Raw genomic sequence first — 19,599 nt, 5'->3', positions numbered from 1 at the left:
CTTTTTTTTTTTTTTTTGACAGAGTCTCACATAGTCAGGACCCTGCCTTGCCTCTAATTCCCAAGTGCCTGGATTCCCAGTGTGTCCCTCAGCTACAGAACAAGCTTAAGTCAGTCTGGGCTACATAAGACCCTGCCCAAAGAGGCAGAGCCAGGGGAACCAAGAGGAAGAGTGCCTCTTGTGAGCCCACTGCACCTCTCTGACATCTAACAAAAGCCATGAAGCTCTAACCCACTCCTGTGCATCATTTTAGTCCAGCCTTCTGATGCCATCATGTATGGGAAACTTCCTGCTGCCCTACTCAGAAATAATTCCTCTTGGGCTGGTCACTCATGCTGCTAGCATGAGTTAGTTGATCTATGGGCTGCTAGCATAGATCTATCTGCCCAGAAACCAACAAGTTACTTGGGTACTGTTTTCTCACCTCCAATCAGACAGGACCACAGACCACAAATGCAGAGTCATAAGGCCACTGCAGTGATTAGCTGCAATTGACTCTGGAAACAGTCAATGGGAAACAAATAGCCGCCCACAGTGCTTTAGCCCCGGCCCTTGGGAGCAGCACCGAGAAGAGAGTGGTGAACAAGATATAAACTAGGTCTTTTCCACTCCCTCCCCACTTAGAGCTAGGCTATCTGGTTTGCTTTACTGCTATCTGACAGGTTGGCCCTCCGATTTCCCTGGAAAGATGAGGGTTGTCTTGCACAGTTACATCAGGACCTCTTCTGAAACAGGACTTAGGTGCAATGGCCCACTTAGGGAGAACCTGGACACTGCAAGAAAATTCAGGTTCTACAGAGCCTGTTTCCCTGTGTACGTGTGTTCTGCCTGTAACACTGCCCGCAATACCCCTGTTCCTGTCCTAAAAAGGACATTGCATGGACTGTTGATTTAATTAATCTGCTGAGGAATTACGAAGAGGAAAGGAAACTTTAGAGTAGGGAAAAACAAGTTCAAAGGTGAGAAGCCTCGAGCGATATTAATAACTGGCTCTGGAATGTAAATAAAGCTACAAAGTTAACAGCGTTCACCATCCAGAGAAAAAGCCTGAGAACATGTCAGCTGTGAGTTCAAAACACAGTAAGAATGAGTCTAACACTCAGGCTGGAAGTGGGAGTGGCTCATCCACTGCACCCGCTGCTCTATGGCGTCTCTGGATGCAGGTTGCCAGTGCTGCTGCCCTGACCCTTTTGCATTTACAAGGCTATGGGCTGTGAGCTTAGCTAGAAAAAGAAATCTAAAGAAAAATCCCATGAGACTTTCAGTCATCAGGCACGCTTCCCCAAAGCAGGCACTTGCCTGCAGGCTGGAAAAAGTGGAGCGGGAGGGCACTGAGGCTTGCTGGGGCGGGGGGGGGGGGGTTGGAACTGGTATGAGAAAGGGGTTTCCCACGTTTGCTGCAGGTGAAGAACTTCTGAGAGAACCCAGAGCCATTTTCAAAAGCCACCAGAGAAATCAGGAGTTGCCTTCCTCCAGACACAGATCCTTATGCAGCCAGCTGCAGAATAACATGCTCTCCTGCTGTCCACTAAGATTCCCCTGGATGGTGCCTGTGCTATGAACAGCACTGGTACACACCAGCTAAGAACTGCACCATGACACTGGCATCACTAGGAGTCGCTCTGTGAAAATGTGCATAAAGAAAGCTTCTGTAAGATTCTCTTTTCTATACGTCAAAGACCGCAGAAATGCAGTTAGCCCTGTTTTCATAGGATCTATATCCACAGTTGAGACCAACCATAGATCAAAACTATCCCTAGGACTGCATCTATATTGAACACATGCAGCCTTTCCCTGCCATGATTCTACATATTGCGACCATGGTGCATTTGAGGCTATGGGTGCGCTTGCTTCTGTGTGGGACCTGAGCATCTATGGATGCTGTCTGTAGCCATGGCGACCTGGGACCGTCCTCCATGGACACTGTCTTCTCTAGGATTTATACAGCTGTGATAAAACACTATGAGGGGAAAGGTTTATTTCATCTTACACTTTCATATCATAGTTCATCATTGAAGGAAGTCAGGGCAGGAACTCATGACAGTAATCTGGAGAGAGGAACTAATACAGAGGGCATGGTAGAACCGTGCTTAACTGGCTTGTTCGTCTTCATGGCTTTCTCAGCTTGCTTTATTATAGCACCTAGGCCCAAGGGTGGAACGGACCACAGTGAGTTGGGACTTCCAATATCAATCAAGAGAATACACCCACAGGCTTGCCCAAAGGGCAATCTAGTGGGCCATCTTCTCAGGCGAGGTTTTCTCTTCTCAAACCACTCTAGCTGTGTCAAGCTGACACAATGAAGCAGCTAGCACAGGCACTCAGGGAGGACTGTTCTGAATGTGCGCCTAGCATAGGGCTAAGTAGGCCCCAGCCTCATCCGTGTCTGCAGTATTTACAGGGAGAAGCAGGGTGCCAGGACATGGACAAACTTTCACACTCCTTTCAGCTCCATGGAAGAGTGGGACTGGGCCTTGGTTCCTATCAAACAGAACTCCAGGTGAAGGCTGCCCATGCCAGAGGCCTGGCTCAGCCTGGGGCTGGGACGTTTCAGGGCTCTCTTTCTCGTGTGCCCACAATGCTTTGCATGAAGCCCTCTGTTACAAATTAAACAGACAACACCTCTGAGACCTACCACCTCCTTCAGGATATATTTGTACTTGTGCGTAATAAGCAAAGTTGAGACATTAATTCATAATTATAGTTAACTAAAATGTTCTCATGAGCACAACATGTCCCTAATGATTATGTCACCAAGGACCCAAGCCCCTCCGCACACACTTTCCCAAGCCTGCTTTTCACCTGGGAGCCCATGAGAGGCAGCCCAGGATCTCTTACTTCCCCCTCCCTGGTGTCCTTTCCCAGGCCTCTCCCAGCACTGAAGCATTTGGGAAGGGGTTGCTGTGGCTGGGTGTAAATGAGGGTACCCACCGCTGCCACATGAACACAGGAAAAGCTGAGCTTGCCAAGGGGACGGTGTGGGTATTAGTGCTACCAAGCACTCTCGCCCCTTCTCCCCTAGGCTCTTTCATGGGTGCTGCTGCTGTCTGAGCGCTGCAGAAGTGCTGGTCTCCACATCTGTGTTTACGCAGATGCTGGAAAACCAAAATAGAAGAGTTCCCAGCAAGGTGCAGGCTTTTTGCCTCAGGAGCCTGCACCAGAGTCCTAGGAAGACCATTACAGAAGCACAGAGAACGGCTTTTGAAGTAGGTTTCTGACAGCTTCAATTACCAGCACTCTAACACCCAACAAGGAGAGGGAGACTATACTAAGTTCATACGATGAGACTTTGTAGTAATGTTGAAGCGGGGGAAGTGTCTCTGCAGAGAGATCTGGGAAGCCACATAACAGAACACCAGATACCTGCTTAAAACAAGCAGCTTTCTATGTATGAACCAGAATAGCCTGCTGAAGAAAATGAGATGCAGGGCTACGCCATAGGCTGCTTTCTGAGAAAGGAGAGCACGAATTTCCACTTGTACTAGGTGGTCACTAACAGACACTGCCAAGGAAAAATATCTGTAGCAGTTTCCAAGGTCCAGTTGGGACTAGAAACTTAGAAGACTGCTTACAGCCTTTATTCTTAATTTTGTACAAATGAGACCTATTTAACTTCACTGCCCACTACACCTAATTTTAGAATGGTTGGATGCAAAATTCAACAGATTCATTTCTGAAATGAAGATTCAGGATAGTTTTCTTTAGCTTATGATTTGCTTCCAAATTTCCTTTAACATATTTTATTTTCATCACTAGGAAAGAAAGAATAATCTTTTTTTTAAAAAAGGAAAAAAAAACAACATTTATCTCTCATTTAATTCTTTATCAATTATACATAAGCAAGAAACTAAACTTTCATTTAATCCAATAAACGTGTATGTTTGCCGCATGTAGATATACGAACATGAGTGTTCAGGTGTGCCAGCTGTGTGAATGCATGCAGAGGCCAGAGTGGTCCTAGCATGTCTTCCTAGACCATGCTTCATCTTACTGCCTTGAGTCAGTCTCTCACTGAACCAGGAGCATGCAGTCTGGGCTAAGCTGCCTGGCCAGTGAGCTTTTGGGATTCACCTGTCTCCATGCCCAATCCTAGGGGCAGAAGTGTATGACGCACACCCAGGACCTCAAGTTTGCAAAGCAAGCCACCTCCCCAGACCCAGTTAAATGGCCCATATGTTACACAGATGAAGGCCGTTCATCTTTAAGAATACAGGCTTCCCAAGTTATCTTTCTGCCCTGGACTCCTGGTTCACTTTCAGTGTCATGTCACGGCACACTTCATGGGTTTTCTGGGCTGTGTTGTGCAGTATGTTATGGAAAGGGAAATGGGAAATGACTGATCTTGCTGAAGGTTGCATGCAAGCTTGTGAAGAATGTGTTTCTGTAGCTGTTGGAAGAGTGAAATGGAAATGGGTAAGGGAACAAAATTACCATAACCTGGAGGAGCTCTGGGTTGGCACCTAGGTTTTAAACTACAAAGTAGAGAAACAGCTTCAGCTTCTCATTATTAATGACAGTCTCAGCAAAGGACTAGGATCATTTCTGTGACTCCCCTCGAGGCTAGCAGCAGTGAGTTGGTAACTGTCACAGGCTTCCAGGGCTTCTTTCTGCAGATATCCTCCCGGCAGTTCTTCTTTTCCAGTCTCCCTGTGTGACCATTCCACTTTCTCTTGCTGCCCTTCAGGTACTCGGATGACTGGAGGGCAAGCCTAGACTATATCTCATGGTCTGCATTATGCAGACAGTAGGTTCACAGCCTAAGGCAGCAGCAGAAAGCCTTCCAGGGGTGTCCTACTATGCCTGGAGCTGAGTTCTAGCAGACAACTTCAGAACCCCTACCGCTAAGACACAGCAAGGCTTTCCTCAGTTAACCCACTGTCACCTGATCCACTCTGTAAGAACTACAGTTCAAGCAGAGCAGTGGTGGCACACACCTTTAATCCCAGCACTCAGGAGGCAGAGGCCAGCTGATCTCAGTGAGACTGAAGCCAGACTGCTCTATAAAGTAAGTTCCCGGACTGTGACACAAATAAACTAGAGTCCAGTCCCCAAATGAGCCACCCCAGGCCAGCTAAACAAGCTAAGAGCTTTAAAATGACACTGGGATGGACGGACCCAACAAAGAACACCATGGGAGTGTTTTAAAACACTGCCGATCACAGAATCCCGCCATCTTGAGATGTCACACGCTCCCTCAGTACCACAAGTACCCATACACAATTCTAAGCCCATGCTAGCATCCTGGCTCTTCTCACCTCTTTCCAACTCCTCTAGTACACAGGGTACATGCCTCCCACCCTCCCAGCTAGAAATTCTTCTTAAAACCCTGATATTGCAGCTCTGCCACCCTCTTCTGCCCACCCACTTTTTCCCCGGTCATCTCCACTTCTCCTACCCTGTTTCTCTGCTTCTTCCATCCCATGTTCTGCTCCTGTCTCTCTCATGGTTAGGTCCAGTCTGCTGGCCATGTTTAGCCTACTACTTTTCTGTTCTGGACTCTTCTAGATGCCTCTGACTATTCTCTCTCTCATTTTTACAATAAAAAGCTTCCCCTTAGCCATACCATGGAGCAGTCATGTTGTCTGCACTAAGGAGAGGCACTCTCACTTGTATGACTCATATCTACACTGCTGTACTGGAGACGAAATTCCAACAAGGGTATTTATGATAAAACACACAGGAGACCCTTACACAAGATTACATAATGCTGTACTGGCTCAACACACTTTTTCACAGGCAGCAATGTGAAGGCAGAAGCTTGCACTGTACAATCAGTGGTGGTGGGAGTGGGTGTGGCTAAAGAAGCCTTGGGCTCCAACAACCCAAGCAGAACTCTACTGACTGTGGCAGGCTCCAGCTGGCCTGGGGTTGCTGTATCGTTAAGGGAGGCGGAGTGTGACACCATTTAGCTCCTATGCTACTGTTAGATTAACAAGAGCATGATGCTAGGTCCCCAGATGGCACTTCTCACCAGCACACCATGGAGGACTTCAGAGGATGCTGTCAAGGTTATCTAAGGTCCTTGGACCATTTCCTTTGATAGATGTGGCTAATATGCCGTAACTCAGAGGTAAAACACCAGATGTTTACTTTCGTGCAGTTCTAGAAACCAGATGTCTAACACAAGGTTCTGGCTGTCCATGCACAAAGGCTCCAAGTGCAAACTTCCTTTCTAGGGCTGGGACTGCACAATGCCACCTGGCCTAGACCTTCGCAGGCCCCTTTCCTCCAGTGTCTGTGTCCTCCCTGGTTTCTACTATAAGGACAGCCCCCACTGAAACTGAGAGCCACACCGTGACTCTCAATCACCTATGCAAAGACACACTTCAGCAGAAGAGCTCACTGACAGCTTCTGCAGGTTATGACATTTGCTGAGCCACCATCCTGCCACTACTGCCCCAACCACAATCTTATAAAGTGGCCAGGTTCCTTGAAGGCTTTATACGTTTAAAACTGAGATTTTATTATTCAAAAGCTGGGATAACCGCGTTCTAGCTGGGCGGTGGCGGTGCCTTTAATCCGGGAGGTAGAGGCAGGTGAATCTCTGTGAATCCTGAGTTTGAGGTCAGCCTGGTCTACAGAGTGAGTTCCAGGGTAGCCAGGGCTATACAGAGAAACCAAACCTTGTCACAAACAACAAACAAACAAACAAACACCCTCTAAAACAACAACAAAACCCCACAGCATTTTATCACTGTATCAAAATACCAAAGATAACTAATTTACAAGGGAAAGGGTTCTTTCAGTTGACAGTTCTATAGGCTATCACCCAAAATCAGATGGCTTTTGTGGTCTAAGGACCTTGAGAAGGAGCCACAATATGGCACAAGTGTAGAGTGGAACAAAATATTTTTCTGACAAACCCTGAGGTAGAGAAAGAGAATTCTTTCACAGCCCCACAATTCTCTTTAAGAGTATACCCTGACAACCTAAGGGCTTCTATATACCACCCACCCCAAAGGCCCGCATACTTGCCAATAAAGCCAAAGTTTTATAGATGGATCCTTGGTCCATTTTATAATAGCCAGTTTCCTCTAAGATACTAAAAGTAACAACACGTAAGCACTAAGTACTGGCCTTATCAGACAGCAGAGACGCTGTCTTAGTTCACGCGGCGCAATATAAAGAAATGCCATTTTGCGGTTTCCACTGGAGCTGAAACTGGCTGCTATTCTTTCCTACCTGCTTCTGGGAGTTTTCAATATGATGTCCACTGGTAGTTAAGCTTGAAATTTCATTTTGCTTCTTGTGAAAAATAGGTGGAAGATATTCCTCTCACCGCTTTATAAGAGAAAGTGTTATCTCGCATCCCAGGGTTGTTCAAAAGACACTCACCTTTCCTGCCTCTGCATTTTCAACATGGTGTTAAGATACACACTTTCTTTTCAGAGGACTATCCATTGCTAGCTAAAACAGGGAGATACAAAGTAGCCGCTGGAAACAACCTGAGCATGGATTTCCCCAGTCATGAGGGAAAGGGAGTTGAGTTGAAGTTCCAATAAGCTTCTAATAAGCTTTTTGATGATTTTCCAAGTTTTCTCCAACTAATTTTTTCCTGTAGCTGTAGTTGGAGTTGTATCCTTTCCCACTGCACATTGTATATAATAGTGATGTAAATTAATCTAAAAATAGCCTAGTCTGTTTTGTTTTTCCCTAACAGTGAATTTGGTAGATGGATCCACAGTGCTTTTTATAACCTTAACGTAATCTAGGTAAGCAATCTAAAGCCAGGTAATGAGTTTTTTAGGTCTACATTTAAGGGTGATTTAGAGACATTTTACCTTTGTGGTTCCCGAGGGAGGAGTAGGAAGATGACCCAAGGGAAAATGTACCAACACCTATACTCCATGCTCTGATCATCTACTTTAAAAGACATTCTGTACTGCGGATTAGATGTAGGGTCTTGAGCACATGAGGCAAGCTCATTATTATGTTAGCTACATTTCCAGCCTCCTTTTCATTTCATATTTGGAGATAGGATCTCACTATTGCATAATGACTCTGAGCTCATTCTATGGCCCAGAAATATTCAGACCTTGTGACCTTTGTGACTCCCTATTCCAGATAGCTAAGATTGCAGGCTTGTGCTGCCAAGATGACTCAATTAGCTGCCTTTGAAAATAAGGCTTGGGTGTCATATTAAATAAGGTACTTAACTTATATTGCTTGATCTTTTGATATTACACATAATTATCAGGTATGATATAACAAATTTTATTTTGGTTTCATGCTATAGGTGTCAATCTTTGTGTTTTGTAAGTACATTTATAACATACATGAATAAGCATGTGAATGAGTGAGCATGTGTGTACTTGTATGAATATATATATATATATATATATATATATATTGTTTATGGAAGTGACATAGACCTGATTAAATTAGCATATAATAAATGCATTCTGACCAGTAAAAAAAAAAAAAAAAAAAAGAAATGCCATTTTGCTGCTGGCATGTAAACAGAAAAATCTATTTCCACACTGAAGGCTGGGAAGTCAAAGAGAGTGGCGCTTGACGATACGGGGTCTGGGGAGGACACACTTCTTGGTTTATAAATGCTATCTTCTCATTGTGTTCTAAGGGTGGTGGTGCTTTTAACATTTTTAAAGGCACTAATCCCTATATGAGGGAATCATCCCATGAACCGACCATCCTCCAAAGGCCACACTTCCCAGTACTATTACCCTGGGAATTAGAACCTCAATATGCAACATTTAGACCATAAATGTTGTGCACCACATAGGCTATATCCACATGCCAATATCATGGGAAGCCACATGACAGTGGACAGGCATTCACCTGGCAATACCCACCCTTCATATGGAAACTAGGACTGCCCCTTACGTACGATAAAAACATCAAAAATGAAATGTGAAAACAGTCACCTTCGATGTAGAGAGGCTCCACCACATCATGGTTAATCAGCTCGAAGTTCTCATGGCCAATCCAGTGTTCCACATTTCTCTTCCTGCCTGTGAAGAAGTTGTCCACCACGGTCACCTCATGGCCATCCATCATGAGTTTGTCAGTCAGATGGGAGCCCACGAAGCCCGCGCCTCCAGTGATCTGTATTGGGACACCCCCCAGAACAAACAGTGATGGCATGGAGACAATGCTTTGGCATACAACTAAATCTCTGGCAGCAACTACCCTGTTGTGTTCTTCCTGCACTGGGACTCTAGTTTACTAATGTTCTAATTCCCCTACAATATTAGTACTGGATAGGCTGAGGCAGAAGAATTAAAAGTGTTTTCAAGTAGTGAGAAAATATCTGATTCAAATGCGACACACTCTAGTACCTGACTCAGGATGAGAGCTCATTTCATTTAATCTCTTCTTTCGGGAGTTCTGGGGGTTGAATCCGGGACCTCAAACATGCGAAGCAAATGGTCTGCACCAGAGCTGTGCACATCCAGACCCATGACCATCTTTTGCTTGCTGTTTTCTTTTCACTTATGAGACAGGGTCTTGCTACATTGCCTGACCTCACTTTGTAGTCCAGGGAGGCCTTGATTTAGAGATTTTCCTGTCTTGGTCTTCTGAGTAGCTAGGACTGCTGGCTAGAGGGGCCATCAGCTCCAGCAAATTTTCAGCTGTTTCACCCAGTGCACTTTCTCAAGAGGTCCATGATTACAAACTTAAAAACTCTCACTGTTTTGACTGACACTACACATATCACTGTGCGAAAGCTTCTGAAGTGAGCTTCTCTGTGGTGCTGTAGCGTTTCTGCAGCAAGAAGACCTGCAGACACCCATGGGGGCAGAAGTGCACTGGCCAACGATACATGCCCACTTCTAACATTCCCACACCCTCAGCAGGCAACTCTTGGAGGCATTGTGTGTAGCAAGGACTAACGTGCACTAGATTCCGTTTGTTTCCTTCTTCAGGAATAATTCCTTCTAGCGAAAATGACGAAGGGTTTTTATAATATACATATGTACGTTATAATGCTCTAATTGTAAATTTTATCCCGTCAGACAACAGTTTCAAATGGAAACACCAGCAAAAGTTCAGCCTTTACAAAGCTTCCCCAAGAGGACCAATGGTGAAGCCAAATGTGACACAGCTCTGAACTTACAGCTCATCTCAACGCCGTGGACTTCTTGCTTTTCTGGGCACTAATGGGTCGCTCAAATAGCCTTGTTCAAGGTGAGCGTTTAACTTATGCTGCCCAGCAAAATCAACAAAAAGAAATATCCAGACAAACCTTTTCCAGACAAGCCTTATATAAGGCTTTGACCATTATGCAAAAGGCTTTAGGTTTTAATAATATGTCAGACCTGGAAACCAAATGATGCTGAAATGTCCTTAACCTATGAGCTGGCAGATGAACCAAAAATTCTAAGTACATTTGTGGCAGGAAGGTATAAAGAGAAAGAAAATCTGCAAGAAAACCTTGGCAAGACCACGTGGTATTGACCAGCGTGCCTACGCTTTAAGTCCACCAAAGTCCCCTTGTTAGAAATTCACGTCATGAGGCAACTATGATGGGAGGTGGAGCCAAAGGCCCTTAGGGATCTGCTCTCCTGGGTGCACTGCGAGAGTGGGGTCCTTATAAAAGCGGAGACTCAGCCTCTGTCCTCCCTTGCTCTCTACCTCTGCCGCTGTATGACATGGTATCTGGGTCAGATGCAGGACCCTGGTCTCTAGAATCACAAGCCAGGACATTTCTCATCATCAGAAGCTATCACTCTGGGGGTGGAAATTATATGTGCAAGGGAAATAACAGCAATAAAAATACACAACTGCAGACCATCAGATCTGTGGCCAGTCTGCCACACGGCAACAGACAGACTAGAACAGCCTTTGGTACTGGTACCCTGAGAAAGTCCAGAACAACAGAAAGACATCCACAATCCCATCAAGGGTAATACGGCCTAAGGTTCAGACAGCAAGATGGTCCAAAGTGAGCTTCAAATTTAAGTTTCTACCAGAACCACCGATGGCTTTCAGGGAAAATTTGACAAGCTGATTCTAAAACTTTTAAGGAATTGCAAAGTTCAGAATAGTCAAACTATCTTGGAGAAACATACACACACACAAACACATGCACGTGCACACACACACACACAGACACACGCACACATGCCTGTGTAGATGTGCACGCTCACACACTCACACACATGGAGGGGGATACCAAAGCAGGAAGACATTGCCGCTTAACTTCAAAACGTACTACGAAACCACAATGATCAACACTGATTTATAAGTCAGTGGATACGACAGTCCAGATATAACTACTTATATTAAAATGATTTTCCCAGCAAAGGTACTGGACTGTGAAGGAAACTGAAGCAAAAGAATGCCCCTCACTTAACATCACATTCAGAAATTAACTCATAATATAATTGTCAGTTCCAAAAGAAACTCAGGACAGATGGCTAACTACAGTTCCTAGCAACGTACCAAAGTGTTTGCTGGACTCCAGGCTCACTCAGTATCCGGGACTCCTCTCAGTTCTTCTCGCTCCACCTCTCTACCCTAAACTTCTCCAGCTCATGGGTTTCCCTTCCCCCAGCTTCTCATTCCTATATAACCCTGTCATTTGGCCATGTGCCTTCTTAGTCCTTTAAGCTCCACCCCCGCCCTCTCTCCTCTTTGCTCTTCCCCTCCACCTTTCCTCTCGTGGCCTGCTCCAGTCTACTGGCCTTGTTCAGCCTACTATGCTGGGTTCTCTCCCTGTTCTGGACTCTTCCAGGCACCTCTGGCTATGCTCTCCCTCATCTACAACAGAAACCTTCTCTCACTTTTTATAATAATACAGATCTAGATTTAAGTTTCAACCTAGAAAACTCTTAGAAACAGACATGACAAATCTTTGTGACTTTAGGTTGGACAGTAACTTCTGAACTATACCATTAAAACACAAGCAACAAATTAAAAAATTAAAATAAAGCACTTGAAGTAGAGTTGATAAGGACCGACACAGAGACAGACACACACACACTTTTACGCATGTCTAACAAAACGAAATTACTAGTCTACATTATGACAGTTTAGTATAAATCTTGCATTACGTTTTATTGCTGTGTTGATTTCCACCTGCTGACTAAAGCCCCTACTCCTTATCTGGGGAAGAGAAACACTTGCCAGAAACTGCCTGGAGGACAGGTGCCCTCTCTGCCCTCCTCTGTCCAGCTATCTGGACAGAAGTCCTATTGTGGTTCGCTGGCTAAGAAAGGCACACTTTTATTGCTACCTGCTACATCTGTGCCTTCACTGCTGCTGGCAAACGTTCTGTGTGTGCATTTATTGCTACCTTTAAAACATCAGCCAACAAAACAAAACATCTGCTCCTGTAAACAGGCTTCACTGCGAGGAAAATTCCTTTTGGTGGGCAGGGGACCCAGAGACTACTCTTGGGTGGCCACACTGTCATCTGACCTATGAAGGCTTTAAGAAATTGTGGAGGGTGTTAGACTTCTTCAAAGCATTAGATGAGTCACAGCCCATGCAAAAAGAGGAGCTCTTCCATCTCTCAAAGTGCATGCTGATTATTTGCTGGTTATAATTTTCACAAATCTGTGGTAAAGGACTTATAAAAATATACAAAATCTCTATTATGATCCAGCAATAAGAAGGGAAACCTTTTTTTAAAAAAAATACCCAAAGGTACAAAGACAGCCAGTGAGGCTAAGAACAGTCCCAATGAAGCATGGATGAACCTTGGAAACATGCTAACTGAAAGGAGCCATCACAGCCAAGCCAACATGGCATCAGTCTATCCGTATGAAGAAGCCAACTGGTAGACACAGGCAGACAGGGATGTAAGCAGCTTCCCAGGGTTGCCATATGGATGATGAAGCCAACTGGTGGCCTTACGAAGACAGAGAGGTGAGCCATTGTCTAGGGTTGCCGCACGATATCTCTGGAGCATCATGACTATGGTAAGTGGGATCTGGTGAGGGTTGTGCTATTTTGGGATTACAATAGAAACCAACAAATTACACTTTAAACAGTGAATTACATGTTATGTGTATGGTGCCCCAATAAAGGTGTGACTTCAAGAGAAATACAACAATAAAATCTCTGTGTAGTGCCCTACAAAATAACATACGGTTTTTCTCCTGAAGAGCTTGAGTTAATATTTATCAAGGAGACTCTTAGCCAGGGAAGCTCCCAGGGTGATCACCGCTGTGGTCCAAGCACCAGAGAAGGTTAAAAGCTGCAAGGGTGAAGTTTCAAGGATTTCCATATAGACTGCATTCTTCAACTCTGAACTCTCTGGTTAGTTCTAGTAATTCTATTTAAGGAGATCCTTTGGGCTTTATACAGATGAACGTGTATCTTCTCTAACTAAAGACAGTCTAATTTTGACATTTTCAGTGTAGATTTCTTTCATTTCTGAGTACACAAGAAAAAGCCACATGTCTACAGAACATCACCTATATTCACAGCAACACGGTTCACAATAGCTTCACCCATGAAGAGAAAGGTAGTGGATAACACTGGAAACATCACTCTAAGTCAAAGAAGCCAGACCCAAGAAGCCACAGTGTATCACTGCAGCACATGAAACATCTGAATAGGGCAAAGCCCTGGGGACAGACAGCAGCCGCAGAGAATACTGGGAGCCAATGGAGAAAGGGAAAGCAGCTGCTAATGGTACGAAGTTCCTTGTCAGTATGTGATGCCACTAAAACAGTGCAAACAAAATACAAAACACTGCACTGGATACACACACACACACACACACTCCAAATTTGTACTTCTAAATAAAAAAGTATAAAGCTTCATTTGAGGAGGTAGAAGAGCAAATTTCTTAATAACATAGATGGAATCTGGTGTGCAAACTTACCAAAATCCTTTTCCGGTCCTTTTCTGATAAAAACTTTACTGGTGGGTATTTCTGGGTGAAACTATAATACGAAGAGATTAAAAGGGAAAGTCAGTCCAATGTGGTTCCCGGGTCACTCCCAGGCTCTGTACAGACGGCACAGGGGAACACTTCTCAGAACCCTGCGGGTTAAGCCTGGCTTGACAATCCATGCAGGAAACATCGTTACTCCACCGAGGTGTGTGCCAGCCCTGCCTGTTTGGAGACAAACAGCTTTGATCCTTTTTCATTACTGATAAAGGAATGTCTTGTTTAAAAGTATATATACATGTATATCTTTTTGCTAAAACATCTCAGTTGAGTATTTTTTTCTATCTGTTCTCAGAGCATCGCTGCCACTCCTTTCCCCTCCAGAGAGGAACAGAGGGGACAGTGGTTAGTTTTAGTGTGAGACGCTCCTTACCTATCCCTGTTTGCATCCAACTGGAGATGGCCTGAAAGTTAAAGAAGCTGCTGGCTGGCAGATGATAAGCACTAGCTGTACTCGGCCAGGTAAGGTCATGGACTGCACTAGACATGGTAGTGCCACACACATCAATCCCCAGCCTGCGGCTGGCAGAGGAAAGAGGATCAGCATTTCCAGACCAGCCTTTCTCTCTCTGTCTCTCTCTGTCACTCTGTCTCTCTCTGTCACTCTCTGTCTCTCTCTCTCTCTCTCTCTCTCACACACACATACACACACACACACTGGCAGTACTGTGGGGGTACTGCATCAGATAAAGCATAAGACCATGTGAAGTCACAGGTCCATGCGGAAGACTGATTCTCAAGACAGCAGAGACAGAATAAAACTCTCCTGCTCTAGAAGTTTCTGCAGCTCCTTCCTAGGCAGAGTCCCCGGCAGCGCTTTAATGAATCTGTGCAGCTTTGTAGTTACTGTTGTAACAGGGGAGGGGTGGGGCTGCCTGCAATCTCCCTGTCCTGCACAGAGCTGGTACAAAGTGCGCGCGTTAATGGTCACTGAACCAAACAGAGCAGCACACTTATTATCTGGGGGCTGTTCCCTGGGAACAGACAGTCGGGCTGAAATGGAGCAGAGGCCTTGTTTTTACAGTACGGAATTTCCCTAGGAAGAGCTTCCATACTCTCAGAATGGCAGGCTCCCTTGCACGCTATAAACACAGGCAGACAGAGGGGCAAATGCAGACAAGAGTGGCAATCCCGGGCTTGTTCTGAAACTCTCTATCAGACCTCCGTGCAGAAGTGCAGACAGGGAAGGAGTAGCCTCAATCCATGTGCCCTGAGAATTCAGAAATTCAGTTTGGAAAACTTCAACACAACTACATTCTTCTTCCAATGTTTAATGAAGAAACTATACTTAATTGTAAAAGAACGAAAATGTTTTTATGAACATGTATTTAGATCATCAGAGTTTACAGAAGTCGCGGTGATTTGAGAAGGATTGTGTGTGAGTGCACGTGAGCACATGCATGCACATGTGTGATAGGTGAAAGGCCCGGAGCTGATCTGTGTGTCTCCAATAGCGTTCCACTTTGTTTACTGAGACAGGATCTCTCACTGAACCACAGCTCACTGACTCTACTGAGTATAGCTAGCCAGCATGTTGGACAGTATCCCATTTTTGCCTCTCAAGTGCTGGTGATGCTGGAGAGGCCCTGGCTACAGCTGGCAGCCAGGGCTCAAAGTACCATGTGGCTATACTATACCCTTCTTTCCCCACTTGCACAACAACAGCACTGGATGACCCAGACAGAAAACATTCCTTCTTCCAGTCTGCTTTGTTTTCCTTTCCCAGGCTGATAAGCTCTCTCCTGATTGGTCCTTAATCTATACCTCATTTGCATACATACATGCTTGAACCTATATAGACCTCTGGCCAGAACAACCTTTTCCAGTGTCTGGCTTTTAGCCAGATACCCTGGGGGTTTTGAAATACAACTGAGACTTCAGTGTTAGATTGCTCATCCGAGAAGACCATTCCAGGTTTTGAGACTCCCTAAGGCAGACCACTGCAAGATTCACCACTACTACTGCAGACGGGAATCGGTCATGTCTTTGAGTACACCTACTATTCCATCCTCTAAGGTCACTGCCTATGTCATTCTCGCCCTCTGCAGACTAGTTTCTCGCACACTGTTCTCAGCTGGCCGAGGACCTGCAAGGACAGAGGTGTAACACTCTCCAGTAACCTCCTGGTTGGCGTCTCCAGACCCAGACCCACAAACAGGTAAAGCTGTATGGTCGCTAAGGGATCCTGTTACCAACCACAGCTTCAATCTCCACTTTCCTTTTAAATTGGTACTCTCACCTGCAAAATAAAATTCCCCATGTGCTGATCCCTTACTCTACTCTTTGAAGAAAGGTAAGACAACTCCTTATGACACAAAATGAATTCAAGAACACATCACAGAGATTCACCATGGTCAAGTCAGGCTTCTTCCAGAGATGCAGGGATGGCTCAACACACAAATCAGTGTAAATGTAAACTGTAATATATAATGTCAACTGACCAAAAGAACTCAAGAACAACAATCACATGGTCATAAATGAAAAAAGGAGACTTTAGACAATATCCAACATCCCTTCATGTTAAAAAGTCCTCAAGAAACACAGACTAAAAGGAACATGTCTCAACATAATAAACATTGAACATGATAAACATACAAACATACAGCTGGCTTAGTAAACAGAAAAATGCAAAACATTCCACTCAATCAAAACAGGGGTGACCACTTTCTCCACACTTACTCAAAATAGTATTAGAAGTCTTAACCAGAGCAATAAGACAAGCAAAACAGAAAAGATGGAAACAAATAGGAAAGAAATATGTCGAAGTATCTTTATTGGCAGATGATATGACTGTAAAAGATGAAACCCTAAACCCTCCACCAGAAAACACTTAGAACTGATAAACACTTTAAAGCAATCAGGATACAAAATCGACAATCAAAAACTCAGTATTGTTCCTATCTATCATTGACAAATACACTGAGAAAACTGGGGAAACAGCTGCATTCACCACAGCTTTAAAAAAAACAGCCAAAAAAACCTTCGAATAAACTTAACCATGGATGCAGGAAAACCACAATGGAAAAACTTTAAAACTCTGAAGAAATCGAGAAAGCGAGTAGAAGATGAAAAGCCTCCTATGCATATGGATTGGTAGAATTAATACTGTGAACATAGCTATTCTACCAAAGCAATCTACAGATTCCATACAATATCAAAAGTTTAATGATGTTCTTCACAGAATTGGGGGGAGAGGGCTTAAAATTCATATGGAAGAAAAGACCCAGATAGCCATAGAAATCCTAAATAAGAAGAGTATTCCTGGGTAATATCATCCCTAATTTAAGTTACACTACAATAAAAACAGCATGGTACTAGCACAAAAACAGACACAGAGATCAGTGAAATAGAATGGAGGACCCTGACACAAGGCCACAAAAGTATGACCACCCGATTTTTAACAAAGATGCCTAAAGATGCTCACTAGAGAAAAGAGCATCTTCTACAAATAGACCTAGGGAAGCTGGCTATCTTAAGGATGAAACGAGATCCTTAACTCACCCTATTCAAAAATCAACCCAAGGCCATTAAAGTGGATGCCTGGAGGAGAGCCGTGCTAAGAGCCACACAGACTGTGGAAGCCCAGGCCACAAGGCTTCAAAGAAGACAATATTAGCAAATGCAATAAAAACTGCCTTTTGTGATACTGTGGCAAAGAACGGGAAAGCTTTGTTTGTGTCCAAAGAACTTACCCACGGTAAATTTTAAAGTGATGGATTTATTTCTTTGGCAAAGGAGATTTCAAGAGAGCCCAAAATAGATCCTGAGGCATGGTTATTAGCAATCACTCTTATGTGGGTCTACAATAAAAAGAGCTGTTGGGGCAGAAAAGAATACAAACTGCATAGTTTGCAGAGAAAAGGGATACCGACAAGCTTAAAATAGTACAGAGGTTGGTAGAATAGAGGCTGCAGTTGTTAAAGAGATAAACACGTTAAGGGAGAGGCCTCCTCTGAACTGGAACAATGGGAAGGGTGAGATCCCACCCAGGTAAGCTTCAAACTTCTAAAAAACAAAACAAAAACAAAAAACAAACAAACCCCCAAAACAAAAAACAAGCAGGTATAAGGGCATAAGGTGTTTTCTGCTCCTAAAGACAACTGCAATCAAAAGTTGCTAACGTGGCTGCAGGCGGCTGAACTGACAGTGTTGTCTGTATGGTGCAAGAGTGAAGGGTTACAGCAGCATCTGCTGCAGTTTCAGAGAACATCCACGGCCAGGCAACATGTGTCAGGGGAGTCCCAGTGTTATAGCCCTGGGAAGTCACTGTGTGAAGCTATAAAAGTACAGTCTGGGTTGTGTTGGAGACCATGAGACATTAGAAATGCCAGAGCCATGAGGTATCTGCCAAGATACCAGTCCAAAGGAGGTGTCAAAGTTGGAGGGATGGCACCATCTAAGCCCTTTGGAACTATAGGCTATAGTCTGCCCTGCTGGGCTTCAGTTTTGCTTACTCCACCATTTCCTCACAATGCCCTCATTCCTCCATTTTAAAATGGTAACATATCTTCTGTGCCATTTTATGTCAGGAGTATATAATTCGATTTTACAGGTGGTAGCAATTAAGATACTAAATGGAATCTCAGAGGAGACTTTGGCCCTTTACATGGTGTTGTGACTATAAAAGACTGCAGGGACCTTTGAAGTTAGGACAAAATGCATTTTGCTTTACAGAGGCCAGAGAGTACAATGCAATAGTTTGAATGTAAACTGAACCACATGTTCCAGGCATTTGAATTCTGGTTTCCCAGTTGTTGGTGCTGGTTATGGAGGCTTAGGAGGTGTGGCCTTGCTGGAGGAGGTGTATCACTAGAGAAACGTTTTGAGAGTTAAGAGACTCACCATTTCTAGTTCACTCTCTCTCTGCTCCTGCTTGAGGTTTAAGATGGAAAGCACGGCTTCTGTTCTGCACTACGCCTACCACTTGCAGCCATCATGAACTCATCCCTCTGGAACCATAAGCCCAATACACCCTTCCTTTTCTAAGTTGTCATGGTAATGGTGTTTCATCATGGCACTGCTGACTAATACAGGTGTCCTGCATGGAGGGACAATGATACTCCTAGCAATCACGGATAACTTAATTAAAATCTCATTGCCTATGTGTTACTGATGAGGAAGGTCCCACAGCACCCCAAATAATACAAGCTGTCACCACTGCACCATAACCAGGTGCCAAGACTGCCACTGAAGATAGAAGACACTTGGGTTGCTGAACACTGAGAAACCAGTCTAGAACTGGCCTGATAACTTTGTCCTTGCTGGCTAGTCTTGATAGAGCCAAAAGGCACTGTGCCAGCGCTGGGAAGGAAAGTCTCCACTGGCTCTGATTTTTAAAACTTATGATCTCTTGTCAAGATTTTATCAAAACCACAGTAAAAATTAACTTCAAATCACAAACAAATAAAATCTCCCTTTTTGTTTTCTTAAAGGAATTCTATTGTTTTAAAAAAAATCGTCCTTAATGACAAAGGGTTTTTAAATATTTTAAAGCACCACATCCAGGACCTGGTGTGGAAGTGCACGATTTGTAATTCCAGAATCTGGAGGACTAGGTAGGAGGACTGTGAGCTCAGCTCAAGACCAGTGAGGATAGACTGAGCTCCAGGAGACTGCGCAACACAGACAGACTGCCTCTCAACCATCACCGCTATGTTCCCACTTTAAACACTCAGCTGCATAGGGAAGGGAAAGGTCTCTCTTGAGAATGCCTTAATTTTTTATATTCTCTA

General features: G+C 44.3%; 1 protein-coding gene across 3 annotated transcripts in view; it reads right to left on the bottom strand.

The window, feature by feature from the left end:
- The window catches only part of Uxs1 (UDP-glucuronate decarboxylase 1), a 69,437-nt gene that overhangs the window by 29,427 nt on the left and 20,411 nt on the right, over positions 1-19,599 (bottom strand). For 2 of the 3 annotated variants that reach the window (XM_041656253.1, XM_041656254.1), the window contains exons 5-6: positions 13,799-13,859; positions 8,886-9,066 (exon numbers count right to left, since the gene is read on the bottom strand). In XM_041656253.1, coding sequence (XP_041512187.1) covers positions 8,886-9,066; positions 13,799-13,859 — 242 coding nt within the window. The remainder of the gene's footprint in view (positions 1-8,885; positions 9,067-13,798; positions 13,860-19,599) is intronic. The other variant, XM_041656255.1, reaches the window with a different exon arrangement.

The sequence above is a fragment of the Microtus oregoni genome, unplaced genomic scaffold, assembly GCF_018167655.1.
Source record: "Microtus oregoni isolate MIOR12 unplaced genomic scaffold, Mior012 000007F_ref0000211, whole genome shotgun sequence".
NCBI lineage: Eukaryota > Metazoa > Chordata > Mammalia > Rodentia > Cricetidae > Microtus > Microtus oregoni.
Note: the sequence above shows the minus strand (reverse complement) of the source record. Positions and strands in the feature narration are given on the sequence as shown.